This window comes from Myxine glutinosa, chromosome 5 (assembly GCF_964187855.1).
Source record: "Myxine glutinosa chromosome 5, kmMyxGlut1.1, whole genome shotgun sequence".
Taxonomy (NCBI): domain Eukaryota; kingdom Metazoa; phylum Chordata; class Myxini; order Myxiniformes; family Myxinidae; genus Myxine; species Myxine glutinosa.
In genome coordinates this window covers 140,249,065-140,268,478 of record NC_136265.1, presented here as the reverse complement: position 1 = coordinate 140,268,478, position 19,414 = coordinate 140,249,065, and the positions used below count along the sequence as shown (strand labels likewise).

General features: G+C 44.6%; 1 protein-coding gene across 3 annotated transcripts in view; it reads left to right on the top strand.

Annotated features, from left to right (window-relative positions):
- The window catches only part of LOC137426979 (glucagon-like peptide 1 receptor), a 146,185-nt gene extending 135,466 nt beyond the window's left edge, over positions 1–10,719 (top strand). For 2 of the 3 annotated variants that reach the window (XM_078778801.1, XM_068116053.2), the window contains exon 14: positions 10,224–10,719. In XM_078778801.1, coding sequence (XP_078634927.1) covers positions 10,224–10,358 — 135 coding nt within the window. In that variant the 3' untranslated portion in view covers positions 10,359–10,719. The remainder of the gene's footprint in view (positions 1–10,223) is intronic. The other variant, XM_068116054.2, reaches the window with a different exon arrangement.
- The last annotated feature ends 8,695 nt before the right edge of the window (positions 10,720–19,414 follow it).

Below are 19,414 nucleotides of genomic sequence, written 5' to 3'. Positions count from 1 at the left end.
TGACGTCATCAGTCACGTGGTTCGGCCGCCATATTTGTCCTAAATGGCCAATAAAAAAGTACATTCCGGCAAGTCCTCGGTCTCTGACCGATTTTTCATTACTTGCCGGAAAAAATTTTCCGGCAAGTATGTTGATCTGTTCGTTTGTCTGTCTGTTTGTCTGTCTGTCTGTCTGTCTGTCTGTCTGTCTGTCTGTTTGCAGCACTGCGTCTACACCGTTGCACGGCGAATCGCCAAACTTTGCACACATATTGGTCTTGCCCTGGAATAGACTGTGCCCAATTGATGACGTCATCGGTGACGTGGTTCGGCCGCCATCTTGGAAAAACTGAAAAACCTTGCACCTCTATATCTCCGAAAGTACTGAACAGAAAAAATTGAGACATGGCTCATTGTAAAGAACTCTCCATGGGGAATAAAATATGTAAATGATGACGTCATCAGTCACGTGGTTCGGTCGCCATCTTGGAAAAACGGCAAAACGTTGCGCCACTATATCTCCAAAAGTGCTGAACAGAAAAAATTGAGACATGGCTCATTGTAAAGAACTCTCCATGGGGAATAAAATATGTTAATGATGACGTCATATGTCACGTGGTCGGCCGCCATCTTGGAAAAACGGCAAAACTTTGCACCACTATATCTCCAAAAGTGTTGAACAGAAAAAATTGAGACATGGCTCATTGTAAAGAACTCTCCATGGGGAATAAAATATGTTAATGATGACGTCATCAGTCGCGTGGTCGGCCGCCATCTTGGAAAAACCGAAAAACCTAGCACCTCCATATCTCCGAAAGTGCTGAATAGAAAAAATTGAGACATGGCTCATTGTCAAGAACTCTCCATGTGGAATAAAATATGTTAATGATGACGTCATCGGTCACGTGGTGCGGCCGCCATCTTGGAAAAACGGGAAAAAAATTCACCTCCATATCTCCGAAAGTGCTGAATAGAAAAAATTGAGACATGGCTCATTGGAAAGAACTCTCCAGGGGGAATAAAATAAGTTAATGATGACGTCATCGGTCACGTGGTTCGGCCGCCATCTTGGAAAATCCGAAAAACGTTGCACCTCTATCTCCAAAAGTGCTGAACAGAAAAAATTGAGACATGGCTCATTGGAAAGAACTCTCCAGGGGGAATAAAATATGTTAATGATGTCGTCATCGGTCACGTGGTTCGGCCGCCATCTTGGAAAATCCGAAAAACGTTGCACCTCTATCTCCAAAAGTGCTGAACAGAAAAAATTGAGACATGGCTCATTGTAAAGAACTCTCCGTGGGGAATAAAATATGTTAATGATGACGTCATCAGTCACGTGGTCGGCCGCCATCTTGGAAAAACGGCAAAACTTTGCACCACGAAATCTCCAAAAGTGCTGAACAGAAAAAATTGAGACATGGCTCATTGTAAAGAACTCTCCATGGGGAATAAAATATGTTAATGATGATGTCATATGTCACGTGGTCGGCCGCCATCTTGGAAAAACGGCAAAACTTTGCACCACTATACCTCCAAAAGTGCTGAACAGAAAAAATTGAGACATGGCTCATTGTAAAGAACTCTCCATGTGGAATAAAATATGTTAATGATGACGTCATCAGTCACGTGGTTCGGCCGCCATCTTGGAAAAACCGAAAAACTCTGCACCTCCACATCTCCAAAAGTCCTGAATAGAAAAAATTGAGGCATGGCTCATTGTAAAGAACTCTCCATGGGGAATAAAATATGTTAATGATGACGTCATCGGTCACGTGGTTCGGCCGCCATATTTGTCCTAAATGGCGGATAAAAAAGTACATTCCGGCAAGTCCTCGGTCTCTGACCGATTTTTCATTTGTCTGTCTGTCTGTTTGTCTGTCTGTTTGTCTGTCTGTTTGTCTGTTTGCAGCACTGCGTCTACACCGTTGCACGGAGAATCGCCAAACTTTGCACACATAATGGTCTTGCCCTCTAATATACTGTGCCTCAATGATGACGTCATCGGTGACGTGGTTCGGCCGCCATCTTGGAAAAACCGAATAAATTTGCACCTCTATATCTCCGAAAGTACTTAACAGAAAAAATTGAGACATGGCTCATTGGAAAGAACTCTCCATGCGGAATAAAATATGTAAATGATGACGTCATCAGTCACGTGGTTCGGTCGCCATCTTGGAAAAACGGCAAAAAGGTTGCGCCACTATATCTCCAAAAGTGCTGAACAGAAAAAATTGAGACATGGCTCATTGGAAAGACCTCTCCATGGGGAATAAAATATGTAAATGATGACGTCATCAGTCACGTGGTTCGGTCGCCATCTTGGAAAAACGGCAAAACGTTGCGCCACTATATCTCCAAAAGTGCTGAACAGAAAAAATTGAGACATGGCTCATTGGAAAGAACTCTCCATGGGGAATAAAATATGTTAATGATGCCATCATATGTCACGTGGTCGGCCGCCATCTTGGAAAAACGGCAAAACTTTGCACCACTATATCTCCAAAAGTGCTGAACAGAAATAATTGAGACATGGCTCATTGTAAAGAACTCTCCATGGGGAATAAAATATGTTAATGATGACGTCATCAGTCACGTGGTCGGCCGCCATCTTGGAAAAACGGCAAAACTTTGCACCACAAAATCTCCAAAAGTGCTGAACAGAAAAAATTGAGACATGGCTCATTGTAAAGAACTCTCCATGGGGAATAAAATATGTTAATGATGACGCCATCGGTCACGTGGTTCGGCCGCCATCTTGGAAAAATGGGAAAACTTTGCACCACTATATCTCCAAAAGTGCAGAATGGAAAAAATTGCGACATGGCTCATTGTAAAGAACTCTCAATGGGGAATAAAATATGTTAATGATGACGTCATATGTCACGTGGTTCGGCCGCCATCTTGGAAAAACCGAAAAATTGTGCACCTCCATATCTCTGAAAGTGCTGAATAGAAAAAATTGAGACATGGCTCATTGTAAAGAACTCTCCATGGGGAATAAAATATGTTAATGATGACGTCATATGTCACGTGGTTCGGCCGCCATCTTGGAAAAACCGAAAAATTGTGCACCTCCATATCTCTGAAAGTGCTGAATAGAAAAAATTGAGACATGGCTCATTGTAAAGAACTCTCCATGGGGAATAAAATATGTTAATGATGACATCATAGGTCACGTGGTTCGGCTGCCATCTTGGAAAAACCGAAAAACGTAGCACCTCCATATCTCCAAAAGTGCTGAATAGAAAAAGTTGAGACATGGCTCTTTGTAAAGAACTCTCCATGGGGAATAATATATGTTAATGATGACGTCATCTATCACGTGGTTCGGACGCCATATTTGTCTTAAATGGCCGATAAAAGAGTACATTCCGGCAAGTCCTCGGTCTCTGACCGATTTTTCATCTGTCTGTTTGTCTGTTTGTCTGTTTGTCTGTCTGTTTGCAGCACTGCGTCTACACCGTTGCACGTAGAATCGCCAAACTTTGCACACATATTGGTCTTGCCCTGGAATAGACTGTGCCCAATTGATGACGTCATCGGTGACGTGGTTCGGCCGCCATCTTGGAAAAACCGAAAAACTTTGCACCTCTATATCTCCGAAAGTACTGAACAGAAAAAATTGAGACATGGCTCATTGTAAAGAACTCTCCATGGGGAATATGGGGAATAAAATATGTTAATGATGACGTCATCAGTCACGTGGTCGGCCGCCATCTTGGAAAAACAGCAAAACTTTGCACCACTATATCTCCAAAAGTGCTGAACAGAAAAAATTGAGACATGGCTCATTGTAAAGAACTCTCCATGGGGAATAAAATATGTTAATGATGACATCATCAGTCACGTGGTCGGCCGCCATCTTGGAAAAACGGCAAAACTTTACACCACGAAATCTCCAAAAGTGCTGAACAGAAAAAATTGAGACATGGTTCATTGTATAGAACTCGCCATGCGGAATAAAATATGTTAATGATGATGTCATATGTCACGTGGTCGGCCGCCATCTTGGAAAAACGGCAAAACTTTGCACCGCTATATCTCCAAAAGTGCTGAACAGAAAAAATTGAGACATGGCTCATTGTAAAGAACTCTCCATGGGTAATAAAATATGTTAATGATGACGTCATCAGTCACGTGGTTCGGCCGCCATCTTGGAAAATGGCAAAATTTTGCACCACTATATCTCCAAAAGTGCTGAACAGAAAAAATTGAGCTCATTGTAAAGAACTCTCCATGGGGAATAAAATGTTAGTGATGACGTCATTGGTCACGTGGTTCGGCCGCCATCTTGGAAAAAGTTTGCAACTCTATATCTCCGAAAGTGCTGAACAGAAAAAATTGAGACATGGCTCATTGTAAAGAACTCTCCATGGGGAATAAAATATGTTAATGATGACGTCATCAGTCACGTGGTTCGGCCGCCATCTTGGAAAAACCTAAAAACTTTGCACCTCCATATCTCTGAAAGTACTGAATAGAAAAAATTGAGACATGGCTCATTGTAAAGAACTCTTGATGGGGAATAAAATATGTTAATGATGATGTCATCGGTCACGTGGTTCGGCCGCCATCTTGGAAAAACCGAAAAACTCCACCTCCACATCTCCAAAAGTCCTGAATAGAAAAAATTGAGACATGGCTCATTTTAAAGAACTCTCCATGGGGAATAAAATATGTTAATGATGACGTCATCGGTCACGTGGTTCGGCCGCCATATTTGTCCTAAATGGCCGATAAAAAAGTACATTCCGGCAAGTCCTCGGTCTCTGACCGATTTTTCATTTGTCTGTTTGTCTGTTTGTCTGTCTGTCTGTTTGCAGCACTGCGTCTACACCGTTGCACGTAGAATCGCCAAACTTTGCACACATATTGGTCTTGCCCTGGAATAGACTGTGCCCAATTGATGACGTCATCGGTGACGTGGTTCGGCCGCCATCTTGGAAAAACCGAAAAACTTTGCACCTCTATATCTCCGAAAGTACTGAACAGAAAAAATTGAGACATGGCTCATTGTAAAGAACTCTCCATGGGGAATAAAATATGTTAATGATGACGTCATAGGTCACGTGGTTCGGCCGCCATCTTGGAAAAACCGAAAAAATTCGCATCTCCATATCTCCAAAAGTGCTGAATAGAAAAAATTGAGACATGGCTCATTGGAAAGAAATGTCCATGGGGAATAAAATATGTTAATGATGACGTCATCGGTCACGTGGTTCGGCCGCCATATTTGTCCTAAATCCCCAATGAAAAAGTAAATTCCGGCAAGTCCTCGGTCTCTGACCGATTTTTCATCTGTCTGTCTGTCTGTCTGTGCACACCACTACGTCTACACCGTTGCACGTAGAATCGCCAAACTTTACACACACATTTGTCCTGCCCTGGAATAGACTGTGCCCAATTTTTAACTCTCTCGGCCCAAGGCCTCCATTATGACGTCATAATTTGATAATTCGACAAGTACAAAACTTCATCCAATCAAGATGCCATTTCTTGAGCGACATGACGGCATAAACTGGTGGAGCAAAAAAAAAAAATGACGTCACCGGTCACGTGGTTCTGCCGCCATCTTGGAAAAACCGAAAAACTTTGCACCTCTATCTCCGAAAGTGCTGAATAGAAAAAATTGAGACATCGCTCGTTGTAAAGAACTCTCCATGGGGAATAAAATATGTTAATGATGATGTCATTGGTGCCTCTATTATGACGTCATAATTCGACAAGTACAAAACTTCATCCGATCAAGATGCAATTTCTTGAGCACAATGTCGGCATAAACTGGTGGAGAAAAAAATAATGATGACGTCATCAGTCACGTGGTTCGGCCGCCATCTTGGAAAAACGGGCAAACTTTGCACCACTATATCTCCGAAAGTACTGAACAGAAAAAATTGAGACATGGCTCATTGTAAAGAACTCTCCATGGGGAATAAAACATGTTAATGATGACGTCATCAGTCACGTGGTCGGCCGCCATCTTGGAAAAACGGCAAAACTTTGCACCACTATATCTCCAAAAGTGCTGAACAGAAAAAATTGAGACATGGCTCATTGTAAAGAACTCTCCATGGGGAATAAAATATGTTAATGATGACGTCATATGTCACGTAGTTCGGCCGCCATCTTGGAAAAACCGGAAAACGTTACACCTCCATATCCCCGAAAGTCCTGAATAGAAAAAATTGAGACATGGCTCATTGTAAAGAACTCTCCATGTGGAATAAAATATGTTAATGATGATGTCATCGGTCACGTGGTTCGGCCGCCATCTTGGAAAAACCGAAAAACTCCACCTCCACATCTCCAAAAGTCCTGAATAGAAAAAATTGAGACATGGCTCATTTTAAAGAACTCTCCATGGGGAATAAAATATGTTAATGATGACGTCATCGGTCACGTGGTTCGGCCGCCATATTTGTCCTAAATGGCCGATAAAAAAGTACATTCCGGCAAGTCCTCGGTCTCTGACCGATTTTTCATTTGTCTGTTTGTCTGTTTGTCTGTCTGTCTGTTTGCAGCACTGCGTCTACACCGTTGCACGTAGAATCGCCAAACTTTGCACACATATTGGTCTTGCCCTGGAATAGACTGTGCCCAATTGATGACGTCATCGGTGACGTGGTTCGGCCGCCATCTTGGAAAAACCGAAAAACTTTGCACCTCTATATCTCCGAAAGTACTGAACAGAAAAAATTGAGACATGGCTCATTGTAAAGAACTCTCCATGGGGAATAAAATATGTTAATGATGACGTCATAGGTCACGTGGTTCGGCCGCCATCTTGGAAAAACCGAAAAAATTCGCATCTCCATATCTCCAAAAGTGCTGAATAGAAAAAATTGAGACATGGCTCATTGGAAAGAAATGTCCATGGGGAATAAAATATGTTAATGATGACGTCATCGGTCACGTGGTTCGGCCGCCATATTTGTCCTAAATCCCCAATGAAAAAGTAAATTCCGGCAAGTCCTCGGTCTCTGACCGATTTTTCATCTGTCTGTCTGTCTGTCTGTGCACACCACTACGTCTACACCGTTGCACGTAGAATCGCCAAACTTTACACACACATTTGTCCTGCCCTGGAATAGACTGTGCCCAATTTTTAACTCTCTCGGCCCAAGGCCTCCATTATGACGTCATAATTTGATAATTCGACAAGTACAAAACTTCATCCAATCAAGATGCCATTTCTTGAGCGACATGACGGCATAAACTGGTGGAGCAAAAAAAAAAAATGACGTCACCGGTCACGTGGTTCTGCCGCCATCTTGGAAAAACCGAAAAACTTTGCACCTCTATCTCCGAAAGTGCTGAATAGAAAAAATTGAGACATCGCTCGTTGTAAAGAACTCTCCATGGGGAATAAAATATGTTAATGATGATGTCATTGGTGCCTCTATTATGACGTCATAATTCGACAAGTACAAAACTTCATCCGATCAAGATGCAATTTCTTGAGCACAATGTCGGCATAAACTGGTGGAGAAAAAAATAATGATGACGTCATCAGTCACGTGGTTCGGCCGCCATCTTGGAAAAACGGGCAAACTTTGCACCACTATATCTCCGAAAGTACTGAACAGAAAAAATTGAGACATGGCTCATTGTAAAGAACTCTCCATGGGGAATAAAACATGTTAATGATGACGTCATCAGTCACGTGGTCGGCCGCCATCTTGGAAAAACGGCAAAACTTTGCACCACTATATCTCCAAAAGTGCTGAACAGAAAAAATTGAGACATGGCTCATTGTAAAGAACTCTCCATGGGGAATAAAATATGTTAATGATGACGTCATATGTCACGTAGTTCGGCCGCCATCTTGGAAAAACCGGAAAACGTTACACCTCCATATCCCCGAAAGTCCTGAATAGAAAAACTTGGGACGTGGCTCAATGTAAAGAACTCTCCATGGGGAATAAAATATGTTAATGATGACGTCATCAGTCACGTGGTTCGGCCGCCATATTTGTCCTAAATGGCCAATAAAAAAGTACATTCCGGCAAGTCCTCGGTCTCTGACCGATTTTTCATTTGTCTGTTTGTCTGTTTGTCTGTCTGTCTGTTTGCAGCACTGCGTCTACACCGTTGCACGTAGAATCGCCAAACTTTGCACACATATTGGTCTTGCCCTGGAATAGACTGTGCCCAATTGATGACGTCATCGGTGACGTGGTTCGGCCGCCATCTTGGAAAAACCGAAAAACTTTGCACCTCTATATCTCCGAAAGTACTGAACAGAAAAAATTGAGACATGGCTCATTGTAAAGAACTCTCCATGGGGAATAAAATATGTTAATGATGACGTCATAGGTCACGTGGTTCGGCCGCCATCTTGGAAAAACCGAAAAAATTCGCATCTCCATATCTCCAAAAGTGCTGAATAGAAAAAATTGAGACATGGCTCATTGGAAAGAAATGTCCATGGGGAATAAAATATGTTAATGATGACGTCATCGGTCACGTGGTTCGGCCGCCATATTTGTCCTAAATCCCCAATGAAAAAGTAAATTCCGGCAAGTCCTCGGTCTCTGACCGATTTTTCATCTGTCTGTCTGTCTGTCTGTGCACACCACTACGTCTACACCGTTGCACGTAGAATCGCCAAACTTTACACACACATTTGTCCTGCCCTGGAATAGACTGTGCCCAATTTTTAACTCTCTCGGCCCAAGGCCTCCATTATGACGTCATAATTTGATAATTCGACAAGTACAAAACTTCATCCAATCAAGATGCCATTTCTTGAGCGACATGACGGCATAAACTGGTGGAGCAAAAAAAAAAAATGACGTCACCGGTCACGTGGTTCTGCCGCCATCTTGGAAAAACCGAAAAACTTTGCACCTCTATCTCCGAAAGTGCTGAATAGAAAAAATTGAGACATCGCTCGTTGTAAAGAACTCTCCATGGGGAATAAAATATGTTAATGATGATGTCATTGGTGCCTCTATTATGACGTCATAATTCGACAAGTACAAAACTTCATCCGATCAAGATGCAATTTCTTGAGCACAATGTCGGCATAAACTGGTGGAGAAAAAAATAATGATGACGTCATCGGTCACGTGGTTCGGCCGCCATCTTGGGAAAACGGAAAAAATTTGCACCTCTATATCTCCGAAAGTGCTGAATAGAAAAAATTGAGACATCGCTCGTTGTAAAGAACTCTCCATGGGGAATGTTAATGATGATGTTATAGGTGCCTCCATTATGACGTCATAATTCAACAAGTCCAAAACTTAATCCGATCAAGATGAAATTTCTTGAGCATCATCAAGGAATAAATTAGTTTAGAAAACAAATAATGATGACGTCATCAGGCACGTGGTTCGGCCGCCATGTTTGTCCAAAATGGCCGATAAAAAGTACATTCCGGCAAGTCCTTGGTTTCTGACCGATTTTTCATCTGTCTGTTTGTTTGTCGGTGAACACAAGATATCTCAAAAAGTTGTGGATGGATTCGGACGAAATTTGGCAGAGAGGTAGTGTATGTGACACAAACGAAACGATTAGAATTTGGTGAAGATCTGGATTCAGCTAATATAACTAGATGGTATTCATGGAATACTTACCCTGCACAGTCAACTTGTTGCGAGCCAACTCTTCTGTTTTTGAACATTTTTTTTCTTTGATCCAATATGGCTGCCAGACCACGCGAGCGATGACATCATAAGTTTATATTCTCTAACATAATTGTTGCATATATCACGCTCAATACATTTCAAACTGATCAGACTAAGCATTGTCCCTGTCGAATTATGACGTCATAATTATGGCACCAATTACGTCATCGTTAACAGCACCTATTCCCCTTATGGAGTTCTTTACAATGAGCCATGTTTAAATTTTTTCCATGCAGCGGTTTTGGAGATATGGAGGTGCAACATTTTTCGATTTTTCGAAGGTGGCGCCTGTACCACATGACCTATGACGTCATGATTATCATTAGAATATTCTACAGGAGGAGCCGCTCATATTCTGAAAATTTCGTGTCCATCGGAGTAACAGTTGCAGAGGAAATTTTGTTTTATTCATACTGATCAGATCAAGCGTTGTACTTGTGCACCTTCCAGCCACACCTTCGCATCTTGTATTGCAATTAGTTCTAGTTCCAGCCAAGTTAACAGCTGTTGAAAGTTATCCAGCCAAAGGAAAAGTGTGAATGATCCAAAAGTGAGCTAGTCGATAGCAGTGATGGAGGACATTACAATCATTACATGCACACTGTCGCGTAGGTGCGGATGGAGGTGAAGAAGTCCTGGTACACATGGCGCCAGGGATGGAGGCCCGAGTGGCCATTCCATGCCAGTGGATACGGTGCTTCGGCCCAGAATTCCGCGGCCGGACCACTCGGCGTCACCAACACCTAGACCTTTTAAAATGCAGCGCTGGAGAAACATCAAGAACACCTTGAGAAGCATTCGGAACTCCATGGCGTGTGCAGCCGTACATCAGCTTCGGCGACGTATTTATCGATATTGTCGCTTCGTGCATTGTTTCCACTTATTTGCATTTAAACGAATCGGTATCTCTCGTATTTGACAATGACACAAACAATAGGCAAGCCTTCACCTGTAGTGCACCCGTGATTGCATGTTCTTCAAAATGGATGTTCTCAGTAGCAAATAGGACAATGAATGTATCGAGTGTCCCTTCCCATTCTCCACAGTGTTGTTTGAAAGGTTTTCTGTTTGTACAGGTGTTGGTGCTGCAGTAAACATTCCTTTTGCATCCACTGTAGTTTTACTTTGTGATTTATGCATTGTTGTTTTTGTTTTTTTTGCATCAGCCGTTGCAATTCAAAGTGTTATCAATTCGGTTGAGGTGTTGCAAATGATTGGGCTTGAACTCAGGAAGTTCAGCTTATCATCCCAGGTGTTGTAAAAGTATAGCTACCACCTTTGTGAAAATGCTCCTTTTCCTGAGGACTGCACTGCTCTATTATTACCCCGGCTTCTGCAGCCTGAAACAGAAGCTTAATGACCAACAAAGTTTCCCTACAAAGCCGCATTAGGCTTCGTCTCTCCGTCAACACGGAGTGAATCAGGATCCAAGTATCGCGGGCCAGACGTGCCAAGACTCTCTCGGCTTGGCAAGGCATGCGAGGCCTGCGGGTCGAGCTCCGTGAGCGATGCCCTAATGAAGGCGGCCACGGTGGCAAGGGATACGGTCCCTGCAGCGGCCCATCCGGAAGACCGCAGCCCATGCGTCTCGAGGATCTATATGTGTACTCCTTAGCGGGTTGGGTAAACACGGAGATTGGGTGTCGCACCAGCTGTCTCCATAATTAAGTGTAAGTGTCTTCAGTTGGTTTTGTGCTGTCACCACAGAAGATCTGAGGCTGGCACCAACGTGCCCGCACGGTGACCGATTTGGTAATGCCCAGAGAGTTTTCATTCTTCAGGCCTGCAAATTCGATCCCATTTGGTGGCAACTTTTTGGGCATGTATAAATGAACATCTCTGAAAGTGTCTCGAGAAATTTGTTTGGAATTTGAATATTTTCACGAAAAATGACTCCGTGCAAAAGTTTCACATTTACCCATAATTTAAGGGAATGACATCAATAGTTGTTTCTTTTCTAATTAAATTACACAAAACAAGGGATGTTGGTTCAGGAGTCAATAATATATGGAATCGATAGAAGGTTGATCGAAGCATGCAAACCGCTGTGGGAAGCAAGGAGAAGCTGACGTTTCGGACGTTAACCCTTCGTTGGAGCAAAAGAGCTTCACCAGAAAGATTAATCCTTCATTCTTTCTTTATGAGTCGATGCCCTGATTTGTTCAACATGATCCTAAAATATTTATCGTCACTGGATTTAGTGATATCACGAATCATTATCAAGATAAATAATAAGATGGGGGTAAGGGATGGGAGGTCCCCCTTCCCGTATTATATGGGAGGTCCCCATACCTCTCACCCCATAACCTCCTTCATCATAGTTATATGTTTAGTATATGGGGGGTATTATGGGGTCCGTCCATATTATATGTTTAGTTCACGGTAGGGAGAGTCTTGCCATTTCTTACCAGTATTTGCCTATCAGGTTTATCTTGCCCCACATTTCCTATCAGGATTATCTTGCCCCACATTTCCTACCAGGATTATCTTGCCCCACATTTCCTACCAGGATTATCTTGCCCCACATTTCCTATCAGGATTATCTTGCCCCACATTTCCTATCAGGATTATCTTGCCCCACATTTCCTATCAGGATTATCTTGCCCCACATTTCCTATCAGGATTATCTTGCCCCACATTTCCTATCAGGATTATCTTGCCCCACATTTCCTTCCAGGTTTATCTTGCCCCACATTTTCTATCAGGATTATCTTGCCCCACATTTCCTACCAGGATTATCTTGCCCCACATTTCCTATCAGGATTATCTTGCCCCACATTTCCTACCAGGATTATCTTGCCCCACATTTCCTACCAGGATTATCATGCCTCACATTTCCTACCAGGATTATCTTGCCCCACATTTCCTATCAGGATTATCTTGCCCCACATTTCCTATCAGGATTATCTTGCCCCACATTTCCATCCAGGTTTATCTTGCCCCACATTTTCTATCAGGATTATCTTGCCCCACATTTCCTACCAGGATTATCTTGCCCCACATTTCCTATCAGGATTATCTTGCCCCACATTTCCATCCAGGTTTATCTTGCCCCACATTTTCTATCAGGATTATCTTGCCCCACATTTCCTACCAGGATTATCTTGCCCCACATTTCCTATCAGGATTATCTTGCCCCACATTTCCTACCACGCTTATCTTGCCCCACATTTCCTACCAGGATTATCATGCCTCACATTTCCTACCAGGATTATCTTGCCCCACATTTCCTATCAGGATTATCTTGCCCCACATTTCCTACCAGGATTATCTTGCCCCACATTTACTACCAGGTTTATCTTGCCCCACATTTCCTACCAGGGTTATATTGCCCCACATTTCCTACCAGGGTTATCTTGCCCCACATTTCCTACCAGGGTTATCTTGCCCCACATTTCCTACCAGGTTTATCTTGCCCCACATTTCCTACCAGGGTTATCTTGCCCCACATTTCCTACCAGGTTTATCTTGCCCCACATTTCCTACCAGGGTTATCTTGCCCCACATTTCCTACCAGGGTTATCTTGCCCCACATTTTCTACCAGGGTTATCTTGCCCCACATTTCCTACCAGGGTTATCTTGCCCCACATTTCCGACCAGGGTTATCTTGCCCCACATTTCCTACCGGGGTTATCTTGCCCCACATTTCCTACCAGGTTTATCTTGCCCCACATTTCCTACCAGGGTTATCTTGCCCCACATTTCCTACCAGGGTTATCTTGCCCCACATTTCCTACCAGGGTTATCTTGCCCCACATTTCCTACCAGGTTTATCTTGCCCCACATTTCCTACCAGGGTTATCTTGCCCCACATTTCCTACCAGGGTTATCTTGCCCCACATTTCCTACCAGGGTTATCTTGCCCCACATTTCGTACCAGGGTTATCTTGCCCCACATTTCCTACCAGGTTTATCTTGCCCCACATTTCCTACCAGGTTTATCTTGCCCCACATTTCCTACCAGGATTATCTTGCCCCACATTTCCTACCAGGTTTATCTTGCCCCACATTTCCTACCAGGGTTATCTTGACCCACATTTCTTACCAGGGTTATCTTGCCCCACATTTCCTACCAGGGTTATCTTGCCCCACATTTCCTACCAGGGTTATCTTGTCCCACATTTCCTACCAGGGTTATCTTGCCCCACATTTCCTACCAGGGTTATCTTGCCCCACATTTCCTATCAGGTTTATCTTGCCCCACATTTCCTACCAGGGTTGTCTTGCCGCACATTTCATACCAGGGATATCTTGCCCCACATTTCCTATCAGGTTTATCTTGCCCCACATTTCCTGCCAGGGTTATCTTGCCCCACATTTCCTACCAGGGTTATCTTGCCCCACATTTGCTACCAGGGTTATATTGCCCCACATTTCCTACCAGGGTTATCTTGCCCCACATTTCCTACAAGGTTTATCTTGCCCCACATTTCCTACCAGGGTTATCTTGCCCCACATTTACTGTCAGGGTTATCTTTCCCCACATTTCCTACCAGGTTTATCTTGCCCCACATTTCCTACCAGGTTTATCTTGCCCCACATTTCCTACCAGGGTTATCTTGCCCCACATTTCCTACCAGGGTTATCCTGTCCCACATTTCCTACCAGGTTTATCTTGCCCCACATTTCCTACCAGGGTTATCTTGCCCCACATTTCCTACCAGGGTTATCTTGCCCCACATCTCCTACCAGGATTATCTTGCCCCACATTTCCTACCAGGGTTATCTTGCCCCACATTTCCTACCAGGGTTATCTTGCCCCACATTTCCTACCAGGGTTATCTTGCCCCACATTTCCTACCAGGGTTATCTTGCCCCACATTTACTACCAGGTTTATCTTGCCCCACATTTCCTACCAGGGTTATCTTGCCCCACATTTCCTACCGGGGTTATCTTGCCCCCCATTTCCTAACGGGGTTATCTTGCCCCACATTTCCTACCAGGTTTATCTTGCCCCACATTTCCTGCCAGGTTTATCTTGCCCCACATTTCCTACCAGGGTTATATTGCCCCACATTTCCTACCAGGGTTATCTTGCCCCACATTTCCTACCAGGTTTATCTTGCCCCACATTTCCTACCAGGGTTATATTGCCCCACATTTCCTACCAGGTTTATCTTGCCCCACATTTCCTACCAGGGTTATCTTGCCCCACATTTCCTACCAGGTTTATCTTGCCCCACATTTCCTACCAGGGTTATCTTGCCCCACATTTCCTACCAGGGTTATCTTGCCCCACATTTCCTACCAGGGTTATCTTGCCCCACATTTCCGACCAGGGTTATCTTGCCCCACATTTCCTACCAGGGTTATCTTGCCCCACATTTCCTACCAGGTTTATCTTGCCCCACATTTCCTACAAGGGTTATCTTGCCCCACATTTCCTACCAGGGTTATTATTGCCCCACATTTCCTACCAGGGTTATCTTGCCCCACATTTCATACCAGGTTTATCTTGCCCCACATTTCCTACCAGGGTTATCTTGCCCCACATTTCCTACCAGGGTTATCTTGCCCCACATTTCCTACCAGGGTTATCTTGCCCCACATTTCCTACCAGGGTTATCTTGCCCCACATTTCGTACCAGGGTTATCTTGCCCCACATTTCCTACCAGGTTTATCTTGCCCCACATTTCCTACAAGGTTTATCTTGCCCCACATTTCCTACCAGGGTTATCTTGCCCCACATTTACTGTCAGGGTTATCTTGCCCCACATTTCCTACCAGGTTTATCTTGCCCCACATTTCCTACCAGGTTTATCTTGCCCCACATTTCCTACCAGGGTTATCTTGCCCCACATTTCCTACCAGGGTTATCCTGTCCCACATTTCCTACCAGGTTTATCTTGCCCCACATTTCCTACCAGGGTTATCTTGCCCCACATTTCCTACCAGGGTTATCTTGCCCCACATCTCCTACCAGGATTATCTTGCCCCACATTTCCTACCAGGGTTATCTTGCCCCACATTTCCTACCAGGGTTATCTTGCCCCACATTTCCTACCAGGGTTATCTTGCCCTACATTTACTACCAGGTTTATCTTGCCCCACATTTCCTAACAGGGTTATCTTGCCCCACATTTCCTACCGGGGTTATCTTGCCCCACATTTCCTACCGGGGTTATCTTGCCCCACATTTCCTACCAGGTTTATCTTGCCCCACATTTCCTACCAGGTTTATCTTGCCCCACATTTCCTACCAGGGTTATATTGCCCCACATTTCCTACCAGGTTTATCTTGCCCCACATTTCCTACCAGGTTTATCTTGCCCCACATTTCCTACCAGGGTTATCTTGCCCCACATTTCCTACCAGGGTTATCTTGCCCCACATTTCCTACCAGGGTTATCTTGCCCCACATTTCCTACCAGGGTTATCTTGCCCCACATTTCCGACCAGGGTTATCTTGCCCCACATTTCCTACCGGGGTTATCTTGCCCCACATTTCCTACCAGGGTTATCTTGCCCCACATTTCCTACCAGGGTTATCTTGCCCCACATTTCCTACCAGGGTTATCTTGCCCCACATTTCCTACCAGGGTTATCTTGCCCCACATTTCCTACCAGGTTTATCTTGCCCCACATTTCCTACCAGGGTTATCTTGCCCCACATTTCCTACCAGGGTTATCTTGCCCCACATTTCCTACCAGGGTTATCTTGCCCCACATTTCGTACCAGGGTTATCTTGCCCCACATTTCCTACCAGGTTTATCTTGCCTCACATTTCCTACCAGGTTTATCTTGCCCCACATTTCCTACCAGGATTATCTTGCCCCACATTTCCTACCAGGATTATCTTGCCCCACATTTCCTATCAGGATTATCTTGCCCCACATTTCCTACCAGGATTATCTTGCCCCACATTTCCTACCAAGATTATCTTGCCCCACATTTCCTACCAGGATTATCATGCCTCACATTTCCTACCAGGTTTATCTTGCCCCACATTTCCTACCAGGGTTATCTTGCCCCACATTTCCTACCAGGGTTATCCTGTCCCACATTTCCTACCAGGTTTATCTTGCCCCACATTTCATACCAGTGTTATCTTGCCCCACATTTCCTACCAGGGTTATCTTGCCCCACATCTCCTACCAGGATTATCTTGCCCCACATTTCCTACCAGGGTTATCTTACCCCACATTTCCTACCAGGGTTATCTTGCCCCACATTTCCTACCAGGGTTATCTTGCCCCACATTTCCTACCAGGGTTATCTTGCCCCACATTTACTACCAGGTTTATCTTGCCCCACATTTCCTACCAGGGTTATCTTGCCCCACATCTCCTACCGGGGTTATCTTGCCCCACATTTTCTACCGGGGTTATCTTGCCCCACATTTCCTACCAGGTTTATCTTGCCCCACATTTCCTGCCAGGTTTATCTTGCCCCACATTTCCTACCAGGGTTATATTGCCCCACATTTCCTGCCAGGTTTATCTTGCCCCACATTTCCTACCAGGGTTATCTTGCCCCACATTTCCTACCAGGTTTATCTTACCCCACATTTCCTACCAGGGTTATCTTGCCCCACATTTCCTACCAGGTTTATCTTGCCCCACATTTCCTACCAGGGTTATCTTGCCCCACATTTCCTACCAGGGTTATCTTGCCCCACATTTCCTACCAGGGTTATCTTGCCCCACATTTCCGACCAGGGTTATCTTGCCCCACATTTCCTACCGGGGTTATCTTGCCCCACATTTCCTACCGGGGTTATCTTGCCCCACATTTCCTACCAGGGTTATCTTGCCCCACATTTCCTACCAGGGTTATCTTGCCCCACATTTCCTACCAGGGTTATCTTGCCCCACATTTCCTACCAGGTTTATCTTGCCCCACATTTCCTACCAGGGTTATCTTGCCCCACATTTCCTACCAGGGTTATCTTGCCCCACATTTCCTACCAGGGTTATCTTGCCCCACATTTCCTACCAGGGTTATCTTGCCCCACATTTCGTACCAGGGTTATCTTGCCCCACATTTCCTACCAGGTTTATCTTGCCCCACATTTCCTACCAGGTTTATCTTGCCCCACATTTACTACCAGGATTATCTTGCCCCACATTTCCTACCAGGATTATCTTGCCCCACATTTCCTATCAGGATTATCTTGCCCCACATTTCCTACCAGGATTATCTTGCCCCACATTTCCTACCAGGATTATCTTGCCCCACATTTCCTACCAGGATTATCATGCCTCACATTTCCTACCAGGTTTATCTTGCCCCACATTTCCTACCAGGGTTATCTTGCCCCACATTTCCTACCAGGGTTATCCTGTCCCACATTTCCTACCAGGTTTATCTTGCCCCACATTTCCTACCAGGGTTATCTTGCCCCACATTTCCTACCAGGGTTATCTTGCCCCACATCTCCTACCAGGATTATCTTGCCCCACATTTCCTACCAGGGTTATCTTGCCCCACATTTCCTACCAGGGTTATCTTGCCCCACATTTCCTACCAGGGTTATCTTGCCCCACATTTCCTACTAGAGTTATCTTGCCCCACATTTACTACCAGGTTTATCTTGCCCCACATTTCCTACCAGGGTTATCTTGCCCCACATTTCCTACCGGGGTTATCTTGCCCCACATTTCCTACCGGGGTTATCTTGCCCCACATTTCCTACCAGGTTTATCTTGCCCCACATTTCCTGCCAGGTTTATCTTGCCCCACATTTCCTACCAGGGTTATATTGCCCCACATTTCCTGCCAGGGTTATCTTGCCCCACATTTCCTACCAGGGTTATCTTGCCCCACATTTCCTACCAGGTTTATCTTACCCCACATTTCCTACCAGGGTTATCTTGCCCCACATTTCCTACCAGGTTTATCTTGCCCCACATTTCCTACCAGGGTTATCTTGCCCCACATTTCCTACCAGGGTTATCTTGCCCCACATTTCCTACCAGGGTTATCTTGCCCCACATTTCCTACCAGGGTTATCTTGCCCCACATTTCCGACCAGGGTTATCTTGCCCCACATTTCCTACCGGGGTTATCTTGCCCCACATTTCCTACCAGGTTTATCTTGCCCCACATTTCCTACCAGGGTTATCTTGCCCCACATTTCCTACCAGGGTTATCTTGCCCCACATTTCCTACCAGGGTTATCTTGCCCCACATTTCATACCAGGTTTATCTTGCCCCACATTTCCTACCAGGGTTATCTTGCCCCACATTTCCTACCAGGGTTATCTTGCCCCACATTTCCTACCAGGGTTATCTTGCCCCACATTTCCTACCAGGGTTATCTTGCCCCACATTTCGTACCAGGGTTATCTTGCCCCACATTTCCTACCAGGTTTATCTTGCCCCACATTTCCTACCAGGCTTATCTTGCCCCACATTTCCTACCAGGATTATCTTGCCCCACATTTCCTACCAGGTTTATCTTGCCCCACATTTCCTACCAGGGTTATCTTGACCCACATTTCTTACCAGGGTTATCTTGCCCCACATTTCCTACCAGGGTTATCTTACCCCACATTTCTTACCAGGGTTATCTTGCCCCACATTTCCTACCAGGGTTATCTTGCCCCACATTTCCTACCAGGGTTATCTTGACCCACATTTCTTACCAGGGTTATCTTGCCCCACATTTCCTACCAGGATTATCTTGCCCCACATTTCTTACCAGGTTTATCTTGCCCCACATTTCCTACCAGGGTTATCTTGACCCACATTTCTTACCAGGGTTATCTTGCCCCACATTTCCTACCAGGGTTATCTTGCCCCACATTTCCTACCAGGGTTATCTTGTCCCACATTTCCTACCAGGTTTATCTTGCCC